Source organism: Aquarana catesbeiana, linkage group LG08 (assembly GCF_042186555.1).
Source record: "Aquarana catesbeiana isolate 2022-GZ linkage group LG08, ASM4218655v1, whole genome shotgun sequence".
In the NCBI taxonomy this organism is placed as follows: Eukaryota; Metazoa; Chordata; class Amphibia; order Anura; family Ranidae; genus Aquarana; species Aquarana catesbeiana.
The window spans coordinates 285,405,265-285,418,763 of record NC_133331.1 but is presented as its reverse complement, the minus strand read 5'-3'; the positions used below and the strand labels follow the sequence as shown (position 1 = coordinate 285,418,763).

General features: G+C 42.0%; 1 protein-coding gene across 3 annotated transcripts in view; it reads right to left on the bottom strand.

Moving 5' to 3' along the window:
- LOC141104572 (NACHT, LRR and PYD domains-containing protein 3-like) overlaps window positions 1-13,109 on the bottom strand; it is a 36,179-nt gene extending 23,070 nt beyond the window's left edge. For all 3 annotated transcript variants that reach the window (XM_073594176.1, XM_073594179.1, XM_073594177.1), the window contains exons 1-4: window positions 12,991-13,109; window positions 10,909-10,967; window positions 3,335-3,634; window positions 567-605 (exon numbers count right to left, since the gene is read on the bottom strand). In XM_073594176.1, the coding sequence (XP_073450277.1) occupies window positions 567-605; window positions 3,335-3,634; window positions 10,909-10,930 (361 nt within the window). In that variant the 5' untranslated portion in view covers window positions 10,931-10,967; window positions 12,991-13,109. The remainder of the gene's footprint in view (window positions 1-566; window positions 606-3,334; window positions 3,635-10,908; window positions 10,968-12,990) is intronic.
- Window positions 13,110-13,499: the final 390 nt, after the last annotated feature.

The window sequence follows — 13,499 nt, the reverse complement described above, 5'->3', positions numbered from 1 at the left end:
GGGTGCTCTTGGCTTCTGATGGTGGGGGGTCCTTGATATCCGATGTAAGGGGCGGTATGCTGTAGACATCTAGTCTTACAGATAAAACCGGCTCTTTGAGGGCAGCCATAATGTGGATGCAGCCCTCAATGAAATTGAGTTTGACCCCCCTGTTCTAGACAGATAATAGTTTGCTTTGTTATGATATTTTAGTTGGTCAAAATCAGTGAAACAGAAAGTCATGCTTCCGGGATGCATTTTTTCAATATCTTTCGGCATGCCTCAAAATAGGACACATGCAGTGACAAAAAGAAAACATAAAAAATAATTACAAAAACTACAATGCTAAAAAGTGCAAATTTAAAATACCCAACGCCCCTTTCACACACACACAAAAAAATAAAAAATATATGAATGAACGATACCCCAGCATTTTATTTGGAGAAAAAAACAGAAATTTATACAAATTAAAGAGGTTTGATTAAAACTTGAAGAGGTTTTTATCTTGACATATTTGCTAATATCAGCCAAACCAGACACTCATATATAAGCTATTCATAAAGTGCTTTTGTGCAAGTTGTACTTACCCTCTATTATTTTATCCAATGACTTTGCCTTTATTGCACCTAAAACAAAAGCAGATTCTGTCATAATTAAAGTGTATGTGTGCATGAAAAAAAAAAAACGTATTCAGTACATCTCTGCAATACAAGTTGCAGATGCAGTAAGGAAAAAAAGTATTTGATCCCCTGCTGATTTTGTACTTTTGCCCACTGACAAAGAAATGATCAGTCTATAATTTTAATGATAGGTTTATTTTAACAGTGAGAGACAAAATAACAACAAAAATATCCAGAAAAACACATTTCAAAAAAGTTATAAATTGATTTGCATTTTATTGAGTAAATAAGTATTTGATCCCCTATCAATCAGATTTCTGGCTCCCAAATGTCTTCTGTACAGGTAATGATCTGAGATTAGGAGCACTCTCTTAAATTGAGTTCTCCTGATCCCAGCTTGTTATCTGTATAAAAGACACCTGTCCACAGAAGCAATCAATAAATCAGATTCCAATCTCTCCACCATTTTTTTGGTTGAAAATGTATACTTTATTTTGCAAGACATGGAGTTACCACCAGAGTCTACAGTTCTGTCCACCAAAGTCCTGCGGATGCAGTTACAGGCAAAGAACACCCTCAGTAGAGTGGCGATGTCAGGCACGCCCTTACCGCGTTTGAGAGGTTCCTTGAACATAACCACCCGCTTCACTCTGTCCATTTTGGAGCTCCAGATGAAGTGAAACACCGCCCTGGTGATGGCCTTGCAGGTGTTAACCCGGGGGGAGCAGGCCTGAGCGAGGTACTGCAACACAGGGAGAATCTCGCTGCAGAGTACCAGTGTTTTACCTTCGATGGTGAGTTCTCTGAGGCTCCAAAGTCCAAATTTTTGTCTCATCTTGGCCAGTCTCTCCTCCCAGGACTTCAGGGCTGCGCTCTCAGCTCCAATCCGAACCCCAGGAATTTTGATGAAGTCCGCTTTGACGCTGAAAAGAATGTATGCAGAAGAAGGCAGGAACCACTTTCCGAAGAGCATGACTTCTGACTTCCCACAGTTGACCTTTGCCCCTGAAGCTTGGCCGAAGTCCTCACAGGTCTGGGCAAGTGTGTCGATGGAGCGCCGATCAGCACAGAACACCGTCACATCATACATGTAGAGTGAGCACTTGACCTCCCGTCTGTCCAGTCCTGGTGCGGTGATCCCTCTGATCTCTGGGTTCCGTCTGATGCTTTAGCTTTCAATCTGATGCAATCTCTGCACCATGGCCAAGACCAAAGAGCTGTCCAAGGATGTCAGGGACAAGATTGCAGACCTACACAAGGCTGGAATGGGCTACAAGACCATCGCCAAGCAACTTGGTAAGAGGGTGACAATAGTTGGTGCAATTATTCGCAAATGGGAGAAACACAAAATAACTATCAATCTCCCTCGGTCTGGGGTTCCATGCAAGATCTCACCTCGTGGAGTTTCAATGATCACGAGAACGGTGAGAAATCTGCCCAGAACTACACGGGAGAATCTTGTCAATGATCTCAAGGCAAATGGGACCATAGTCACCAAGAAAACAATTGATAACACACTACGCCGTAAAGGACTGAAATCCTGCAGCGCCCTCAAGGCCCCCCTGGTCAAGAAAGCACATATACAGGCCCGTCTGAAGTTTGCTAATAAACATCTGAATGATTTAGAGGAGAACTGGATGAAAGTGTTGTGGTCCGATGAGACCAAAATCGAGCTCTTTGACATCAACTCAACTCGCCGTGTTTGGAGGAGGAGGAGTGCTGCCTATGACCCCAAGAACACCATCCCCACATCAAACATGGAGGTGGAAACATTATGCTTTGGGGGTGTTTTTCTGCGAAGGGGACAGGACAACTTCACTGCATCAAAGGGATGATGGATGGGGCCATGTACCGTCAAATCTTGGGTGAGAATCTCCTTCCCTCAGTCAGGGCATTGAAAATGGGTTGTGGATGGGTATTCCAGCATGACAATGACCCACACGGCAAAAGCAACAAAGGAGTTGCTCAAGAAGAAGCACATTAAGGTCCTGGAGTGGCCTAGCCAGTCTCTAGACCTTAATCCCATAAAAAATATGTGGATGGAGCTCAAAGTTCAAGTTACCAAACGTCAGCCTCGAAACCTTAAGGACTTGGAAAGAATCTGCAAAAAGGAGTGGGACAAAATCCCTCATGAGATGTGTGCAAACCTGGTGGCCAACTACAAGAAACGTCTGACCTCTGTGATTGATCGTCAACAAGGGTTTTGCCACCAAGTACTTAGTCATGTTTTGCGAAGGGGTCAAATACTTATTTCACTCATTAAATGCAAATCAGTTTATAACTTTTTTTGAAATACGTTTTTCTGGATATTTTTGTTGTTCTTCTGTCTCTCACTGTTAAAATAAACCTACCATTAAAATTATAGACTGGTCATTTCTTTGTCAGTGGGCAAACATACAAAAGCAGCAGGGGATCAAATACTTTTTTCCCTCATTGTAAAATATGCAACAAGTAGTAGAACATGATCTTGACCATGTTTGTCATCATGGGCATTGTGAACACGAAGATGTCAGTAACAGTAAAGGATAATACAACTGACTCAGAAGCATTGGTAGCATACCCTTTAAAAGTAATGTTGGTTTTTATTCTATTGTCTGTTCTGTTGTCAGCCACACTGAGGACAAACATGCTGAATGTGATGGTGTGACTTGTAAAATGCAGTATATAGAAGAAATATTTGAAAATAAAAAGAAAGCAAAGAACTTGTTCTGGAGTAACTCAAGACTTGAACTCACTGTGTTGTTCAATCCTCATCTGGAGCTCCTCAGCTGGTCCCATTAAAGAAATTAATCTTAGAACCTTTACAGTCACATCCAGAGCTGCCGCCTCTCCATAAAAATTAATGAGAAGGTTCTTTGTAACAACCCGATTCACATTTTCTAGAGGTCCACATGGAATTGGACGTATGTCCTTGTAGTAGAAATCTGACAGCTTATCTTTAAAACGCTCAAAATCTTTGCCTTCTAGGTCCTCAAGGGAAGCGATGATGAGATCACTGCTTGTCAAACTACCACCCCAATCCTCAGGGGTGGGACCTGAAATATAAAGAGCGGATGCAGGCAAACAAGGGAGGAAAGAAGAGATGCCTATACAGTATGTGTAACAATGAAGGAGCGAGACTGGAAGAAGCATTGGGAAAAAGTCCCTGCATCTAAAAACATTAACCACTTCAGCCCAGAGCCTCTTTTTGACACTTGTTGTATACAAGGTAAAATAATTTTTTTTTTGCTAGGAAATTACTTAGAACCTCCAAACATTATATATATTTTTTTCTAACACCCTAGAGAATAAAATGGCGGTTATAGCAAAATTTTCTGTCACAACGTATTTGGGCAGCGGTCTTACAAGCGCACTTTTTTGGAAAAAATACACTTTTTTGAATTAAAAAATAAGACAACAGCAAAGTTAGCCCAATTTCTTTTTATATTGAGAAAGATAATGTTACGCCAAGTAAATTGATACCCAACATGTCACGCTTCGAAATTGCGCCTGCTCGTGGAATGGCGACAAATTTTTACCCTTAAAAATCTCCATAGGCGATATTTAAAAATTTCTACAGGTTACCATTTTTAAGTTACAGAGAAGATCTAGGGCTAGAATTATTGTTCTCACTCTAACGATCAGGACGATACCTCACATGAGTGGTTTGAACACAGTTTTCATAAGTGGGCGCTTTTCACATATGCACGCAAACTCGTCGAGACGGGGCGCTTTAAAAAAAAATCTTTTTTTTTCTTATTTATTTTACTTTTTATTTTGACGCTGTCTTTTTTTTAAAAAAAATTGGGGTCACTTTTATTTCTATTACAAGGAATGTAAACATCCCTTATAATAGAAAAAAAGCATGATAGGACCTCTTAAAAATGAGATCTGAGGTCAAAAAGACCTCAGATCTCATATTTACACTAAAATGCAATAAAAAAAAAAAAATTATAATTAACCAGTTACCAACCGGCCCATAGCCAAATGATGGCTGCAGGGCGGTTGGATAACTCTGGGAGCACATACTATGACGTGATCCCGGAAAACCACTCCCGCGCGCACACGGGAACATCCGTGACCGGATGTAAAGGAGCGATCCCTCCCCCTTTGTACCGATCGGTACAAAGGGGGAGGGATCAGATGGCAGCAGCGCTGTGGGCTGGATGTGTAGTGCAGTGACATGTGCAGTCACAGCAATGGATCCATCCATCCATGCTCAGCCATCCCTCCATGCTCAGCATTACCCTGCACTACTCTGCAATACTCTGCAATTCCCTGTGCAATACTCTGCAATTCCCTGTGCAATGCTCTGCAATTCCCTGTGCAATACTCTGCAATACCCCGCAATACTCTGCAATACCCTGCAATACCCTGCAATACTCTGCAATACTCCGCAATACCCTGCACTACTCTGCAAAACCCTGCAATACTCTGCAGTACCCCGCAATACCCCGCAATACTCTGCAATACTCTGCAGTACCCCGCAATACCCTGCAATACCCTGCAATACTCTGCAATACCCTGCAATACTCTGCAATACCCCGCAATACTCTGCAATACCCCGCAATACTCTGCAATGCCCTGCAATACCCTGCAATACTCTGCAATGCCCTGCAATACCCTGCGATACTCTGCAATACCCTGCAATACTCTGCAATACTCTGCAATAACCTGCAATACCCTGCAATACTCTGCAATACCCCGCAATACCTTGCAATACCCTGCAATACCCCGCAATAATCTGCCATACCCTGCCATACTCTGCAATACCCAGCCATACTCTGCCATACCCAGCCATACTCTGCAAAACCCAGCCATACTCTGCAAAACCTAGCCATACTCTGCCATACCCAGCCATACTCTGCCATACTCTGCCATACTCTGCCATACCCAGCCATACGCTGCAATACTCAGTGATACTCAGCCATACTTTGCCATACCCAGCCATGCTCAGCCATGCTCTGCCATGCTCAGCCATACTCGGCTTTACTGGGCCTCTGTATGTGGCCAGGCTGTGGAAGTTTCACACATGTGGTATCGCCGTACTCAGGAGGAGTAGGAGAATCTATTTTGGGGTGTTATTTTTGGTATGTACATGCTATGTGTTAGAAATATTGTATAAATGGACAACTTTGTGTTAAAAAAAAATGCGTTTTAACCACTTCCTGCCCGCCAGCCGTCATACGACGTCCTTTGACTTTGTGCGGGGATATCTGAATGATGCCCGCAGCTACAGGCATCATTCAGATATCAGCTTTTTCCTACACCATAGGAACGATCATAGCGGCTGTTCCACTGCTTGATCGTTCTTATGGGAGGTGAGAGGGGATGTCCCCCCCCCCGCTGCCCACAGGTGCTTCTACCTACTCACCGCTACGATCGAAGCCAGGATTGTTTTTTTTGTTTTTGTTTTTCCTAGAGGTGAGATATGGGGTCTTATTGACCCCATATCTCACTGTAAAGAGGACCTGTCATGCCACATTCCTATTACAAGGATGTTTACATTCCTTGTAATAGGAATAAAAGTGCTAAAAAAAAATATTTTTTGGACAAAAGTGTCAAACCAAAATAAATAAAGTAAAATGAACAATAAAAAAAAAATTTCCCCCGTGTCCCCGCGTGCTCGCATGCAGAAGCGAACGCATACGTAAGTCCCGCCCACATATGAAAATGGTGTTCAAACCACACACGTGAGGTATCGCTGCGATCGGTAGAGCGAGAGCAATAATTTTGGCCCTAGACCTCCACTGTTACTAAAAACATGTAACCAGTAAAAAATTTTAAAGCGTCGCCTATGGGGATTTTTAAGTAGCGAAGTTTGGCGCCATTCCACAAGCGTGTGCAATTTTGAAGTGTGACATGTTAGGTATCTATTTACTCGGCAAACTTCATCTTTCACATTATGCAAAAACATTGGGCTAACTTTACTGTTTTGTTTTTTTTTTAAGCACAAAACTGTTTTTTTCCCCAAAAAAACGCGTTTGAAAAATTGCTGCGCAAATACCGTGCGAGATAAAAAGTTGCAACAACCGCCATTATATTCTCTAGGGTCTTTGCTAAAAAAAAATATATAATGTTTTGGGGTTCTATGTAAATTTCTAGCAAATAAATAGTGATTTTTACATGTAGGAGAGAAATGTCAGAATTGGCCTGGGCACTCCAGAACGCCTGAAGGTGCTCCCTGCATGTTGGGCCTCTGTATGTGGCCACGCTGTGTAAAAGTCTCACACATGTGGTATTGCCATACTCGGGAGTAATAGCAGAATGTGTTTTGGGGTGTAATTTGTGGTATGCATATGCTGTGTGTGAGAAATAACCTGCTATAATGACAATTTTGTGAAAAGAAAAAAAAGAAAAAAAAATCTTGATTTTGCAAAGAATTGTGGGAAAAAAATGACAACTTCAAAAAACTCATCATGCATCTTTCTAAATACCTTGGAATGACTTCCTTCCAAAAAGGGGTCATTTGGGGGGTATTTGTACTTTTCTGGCATGTTAGGGTCTCAAGAAATTAGATAGGTCGTCAGTACTTCAGGTGTGATCAATTTTCAGATATTGGCACCATAGCTTTTGGACTCTATAACTTTCACAAAAACCAAATAATATCCACCGATTTGGGTTATTTTTACCAAAGATATGTAGCGGTACAAATTTTGGCCAAAATATATGAAGAAAAATTACTAATTTGCTAAATTTTATAACAGAATCGAAGAAAAATGCATTTTTTTACAGCATTTTTAGTCTCTTTTCTTTTATAGCGCAAAAAATAAAGAACCCAGTGGTGATTAAATACCACCAAAAGAAAGCTCTATTTGTGTGGAAAAAAGGACAAAAATTTCATATAGGTACAGTGTTGCATGACTGAGTAATTGTCATTTAAAATGTGAGAGCACCGAAAGCTGAAAATTGGTCTGGTTATTAAGGGGGTTTAAGTGTCCAGTGGTCAAGTGGTTAAATATTATTTGAAATAAAAAATGTCCCTTTAAGACGTTTTGACGTCGCTTTCACCCTGCAATGATTTGGAGACAGGTGGGGACCATCTTCCCCTCACTTGTCTCCAGGGCTTTTTTTCTCAAACAATAGGTGCTGGAACTTAACCATGGCCCCACAAAACCCCTCCCCCTACACACACCCTCCAAATCACATCAAATAGTGGGTGTGTTCAGTCAAATTTCACGAAAACAGTAGGAGGGTCTTAAAGGGGCATTAAATACCAGGATTGCATTACATACAGAGTGCAGAGCTGTCACTTGTAAACACAGAAACCAGACTTCCAATTGGTCTGAGCCAGAGGTGGTGGAACGTTCCCCCTGAAAAAAAGCCCTGCTTGTCTCCGTGTCTAACAGGGAGAAGAACCCGATCACCTCCACCACTGCCGACGGCTCCGGTAAGCGGCAGAGGGCGCCGAAGCATGGCGGGAGGGGGGCGCAGAGACCACTTTTATCTGAAAGAGAAACGCATGGCGTTCCCGAAAATACCGTGGGTTATGGCAGCTAGCTGCTGCCATAACCCCGGTATTTAGCGTCAAAATACCGATGTACGGGAACGTCGTTTTGCGTGAAGTGGTTAAGCACAGGCTCACCAAACATTTTTGGCACAAGATTGCTAAAATAATATACAGCAGGTAAAATAAGTATTGAACACGTCACCATTTTTCTAGGAAGATATACTTCTAAAGGTGCAGTAGACATTAAATTTTCACCACACGTCAGTAACAACCTATGCAATCCATACATACAAAGACATCAAAACAAATATGTTCAAATATTAAGTTATGTGTAATAAAATGGAAGGACACAGAGAAAAGGTATTGAACATGCTAACTGAAATTTTTTTTAATACTTTGTACAAAATCCTTTGTTGGTAATGACAGCTTCCTGTATGAAGAAACTTGTGACATGCGTGGCTCAGGTGTGATTTTGGCCCATTCTTCCACACAAACAGTCTTCAAATCTTGAAAGATTCCGTTGGCCTCTTCTATGAACTCTGATCTTTAGTTCTTTCCATAGATTTCCTATTGGATTCAAGTCCGGTGATTGGCTGGGCCATTCTAGGCCCTTTATTTTCTTTCTTTGAAACTAATTGGGAGTTTCCTTGGCTTTGTGTTTGGGATCATTGTCTTGCTGAAATGTCCACCCTTGTTTCATCTTCATCATCCTGGTAGATGGCAGCAGATTTTTATCAAGAATGTCTTGGTACATTTTTCCATTCATCCTTTCTTCAACAGTGGCGTCTCCAGCTTTCACATTTAGAGGGGGCACATGGGGGGACAGGGACATTATATATATATATATATTTATCCTGGGGCCCTTTACTACTACCCCACAACGGCCCTTTCACATGTTCTGCAGTGAGCTCCCTTCCTACTGTATTGGGGCCCCCCAGGGTGGCAGAAAACAAGAGATATATGTCACCAGCATACCAAGAAAATATAAGGATCCAAAGCAGTGGGAGAACAATCAGGGTTGCAAAGGTTGTCTTGCCACCGGGCCCTGGTGTTCTGCCACTATGGGGTTCCCCACCCTCCTTTTGCTGTCCTGCCCCTGCTATTGACAGCGCTGGTCTGGCATCTCTTGGAATTTACAGGCTGGTTCTCCTGTCCTAAGGATGGGAGAAATCCGTCTGTTTTTTCAGTAACTGAGAGTCCTGGTGGAGTCCTTCCTGCAACTCGCTCTTCTCCCTGCCAATGAGGATGCAGGGGAAGGAGCAGATCGGGGGGCCGTGGTTGTGTGAGCGCTCGCATTATGCAGTGTCAGCGAGCAGAGGGAGGGGGGAGGAATCACCCGCAGGAGCTGACTGGGGACGCTCTCCCTCTTAGACATTTATTTTTTGTAAAAAAAAAATGTTTTTTTTTAATTGGGGGGGGGCGGGGCACATGGTGGGGCACAGCATAATGTTGGGGGGGTCAGGGCCCCCTCTGCCCCCCCCCGGGACGCCATTGTTCTTCAATGATATGAAGTTTTGCCAGTACTGTATGCTGAAAAACAGCCCCGCCCACACCATGATGTTCACACCTCCAAACCTCACTGTTGGTATGGGGGTGTTTTAGGGGTGATGTGCCATGTGACCTCCAAACATGGTGTGTATTATGGCATCCAAAGAGTTACATTTTGGTCTCATCTGACCAGACTATATTCTCCCAGTATTTGAAAGGCTTGTCTAAATTTTGTGCAGCAAACTTTAAACAAGCTTCAACATGCTTTTTCTTCAGCAATGGAGTCTTGCGTGGGGAGCGTGCATACAGGTCATGGTGGGTGAATGCATTACTTATTGTTTTCTTTGAAACAATTGTACCTGCTAATTCCAGGTCTTTCTGAAGCTCTCCACAAGAGGTCCTTAGCTCTTGGACAACTCTTCTGATAATTCTTTTCACTAGTCTGTCAGTAATCTTGCGAGGAGCACCTGGTCGTGGCCAGTTTATGGTGAAATTATGTTCTTTCCACTTCCGGATTATGGCTCCAACAATGCTCACTGGAACATTCAGAAGTTTAGAAATCCTTCTGTAATCATTGCCATCAGTATGTTTTGCAACAATAAGGTTGCGAAGGCCTTGAGAGACCTCTTTGCTTTTACCCATCATGAGATGTTTCTTGTGTGACACCTTGGTAACGAGACACCTTTTTATAGGCCATCAGTTGAGACTGAACCAGCTAATATTAATTTGCACTGACAAGGGGCAGGATTGCTTTCTAATTACTGATAGATTTCAACTGGTGTCTTGGCATTGCCTTTTTGCACCTCCCTTTCTTCATGTGTTCAATACTTTTTCCCTGTGTCATTCCATTCTATTACCCATAACTTCATTTCTGAACTTATTTGTTTTGGTTTCTTTGTATGTATGGATTGCAAGGATTGTTACCGACATGTGGGGAAAATGTCATGTCAATAGCACCTTTACCTATATATTTACCTAGAAAAATGGTGACGTGTTCAATACTTATTTTACCCGCTGTAAATACTCTCATGTCCCCCCTCACTACTGTATGTCCACACCCAAGGAGCCCATGTTACTCTTGCCACTGCTTCACCTTCTGAGCTCTCCTATTCCTGCAAATCCTCATAGGTACCTCCTCCTGACAAACAGTTTATGCAACACACACCCCCACTGCAAGGCTGATTTCAGCTTGTGAATGACTACATTATAAACACCCACATTACATATTTACTTAAAAAAAATACATTAGTGAATAAAATGATGTCTTTAGAGCTCCCCCCAGAATATTTTCTCTACATGCAAATATTACACTAGTGTATTTCAAGATGAATAAAAAACTAGAAGCAAAAATAAATAAAAAGATGTACAAATCATTAAAAAGGTGTGACTCACCTTGCGGCATGGAAGACGCCATTAATGGACGATCACAAGAAGTTTGGCACTTCCATTACCTAGAAGGCATATAGTAACCAGAGTCAATAATTACTTAAGGTCTGGAGACCCATCAGAACATAGAAAAAACGTTAGATCGTTAAATTATTTATGTAAAACCTATTTTCCAGCATATGAGGAAGAAGACATATAAAAGGGTCAATCCCAGTGGCGGCTGGTGCTCCATTCTTTTGGGGGGGAGGGCCGCAAACAAGCTCTGTTCACAAACCCGCCACCCCCCCCCCCACACACACTTACCCCATCCAGGTCCCGGGCAGCTTCGGTGACTTCCCCCGACTTCTCCTCCCGGCCAATCCGGTCGCTTCTCCTCTCGGCCAATCCAGTCTCAGGACCCGCTTCCTGTCCTGATTGACCGGTAGAAGAAGCAGGGAGGCAATAGCGAATGTTGATTTGCCATTATCAGAAGTGGGTGGGCTCAGGGCGCAGTGCTCTGCGTCCCAAGCCCGCCCTTTTTGAAGCCAATTAGAGCCCCCCATCTCTAATCATGTGCTTCGCAAAAAAAAAAAAAAACCTGTAGAACTCTATGCGTCCGGCGCCCTGCATGGAAATTAGGGGCCGGATGCATAGAGATTAGAGGGGTGGCATCCCTTATGGATGGGCCGCCACTGGTCAGTCCACCGAAAATTCCATATTTTGGTCAAAGATGAAGCCTGGTGGGCTGAATCAGGTGAAAAAGGTGAAACCTGGTGGGCTGTGTCAGGTGTCAAAGGTGAAGCCTGGCGGAGCGCTGGACTCACTAATAGGTGAGAAAATGTATTTATAAATAATGTATTATTATTATTATACACTATTCATATAGCGCCAACAGTTTACACATCGCTTTACAATGTAGAGGGGGGACAGCACAATTACAGTACAGTTCAATATAGAAGAGACAGGAGGGCCCGGCTCGTAGAGCTTACATTCTAAAGGGAGGGGGTGGTGGTACAAAAGGTAATAGATGCAGGGAATGATTTGATGGGGGGGGGGAGGTGGCTGATTATGTAGGGGTGGTGATTTGATGGGGGGTGAATTTATAATTCTTGGAGGCAGCTCTGTCAAAATGGGCATCCCCAAAATAGTCCCAGAGCAGCCCAAACAGTAATATTAATAAATACACAAATACACATTAATTATAATAATAATAATAATAATAGTAATCATTATAATAATAAAATAATAATAAATAAACACCCAAACCCAAACAAAAAATAAATTATTAATAGTAATAATTTACTTATTTATTTGGTGTTAGGGTTAGGGTGTTTTGTTATTTATTAATTTATTTTTATTTTTTTAAGGGTTAGGAGTTAATTATTTATTTATTAATATGTAGTATTCATTTATTGTATTTATTTATTATTTATTTATGATTATTTTTATTTATTTGTGTGTTTATATTACATTTGTTTATTTTATTTATTTTATTTATTTATTCATTTATTATTATTAATATTAGTAGTAGTAGTAATAGTAGTAGTAGTATTAACACCCTAACAAAAAGAAATAAATAATAAATAACCCTAACCCCTAATCTCAACCCTAACCTAACCTTAACTCTAACCCCTTACCCTAACAAAATAAATTAATAAATTAATAATAATAATTTAAAAAAGGAAATAAAAGCTGATTGAAAAGCTAAAACAGTCGAAAAACTTAGCAACAAATGATGCAACAGATGATTGTTTTTTCTATTGGCTAATAAAAAAAATGCCAAAGCTCAAAAACGCTGTAAATTCGCTCATAAAATACGCAGAAAAAAATGCCAGAAAAACACTCAGACGCTACGCTTAGGTGTGAATGTAGCCTCACTGTCCTGTAGCATATCTCCTGCTTCTAGCTACACCTGTGGCATGTCCATAGACTTGTAGCATTGCATTGCTTGTACCATATGTTATGTTAGGACCCTAGGTGATGTCTAGGGCCACACTTAAAACCTCTATGCTTTGTAAGTTGACTACCAATAATCTGGGTAGAGCAAACATCGTCATCTACATTACGGAATACATTCATGGATGCAGATAAACATAAAGAAGGTCTTACCTCTCCGCAAATCTAATCCTTTTATGGCATTTATGCAATGGCACATCCCTGTGAATGTTACTTCTCCTTTCTGAGGCTCTTCTGAGTATTGAGTAATCACTAGAAAACCACAGATGGTTGGGAGCAGCTCCAGAAACTGGAAGAAGCCCCTTTTCACACAGGACAGGAGCTGATCCAAGCCAAAAATCACTGTAGAGATTTATATCATAAAAGTGCACACTCTCCACAGGTTTACATTTTTTATTTTGTATATTCCCCACTTCACTCCCTAACAGTGCTGGGACAAGGCCATTTGGTGCCCAGGGCGAAGATGACAAACTGCGCCCCCCCCCCCCCCCCCCATTTTTAAGAGGCAGCGGAAGCCAATCAGCAGGCAGTGCTAGCATAGGATACGAAACCCCCCCCCCCCAGTGGAGTCCCGCATAGGTGGGGGTAAGTGCAGGGTGGGGGGAGGGGTCGAGGGCTGCCAATCACAGATGGGCACACTGGGATTGAGCTGTCCTTACTGT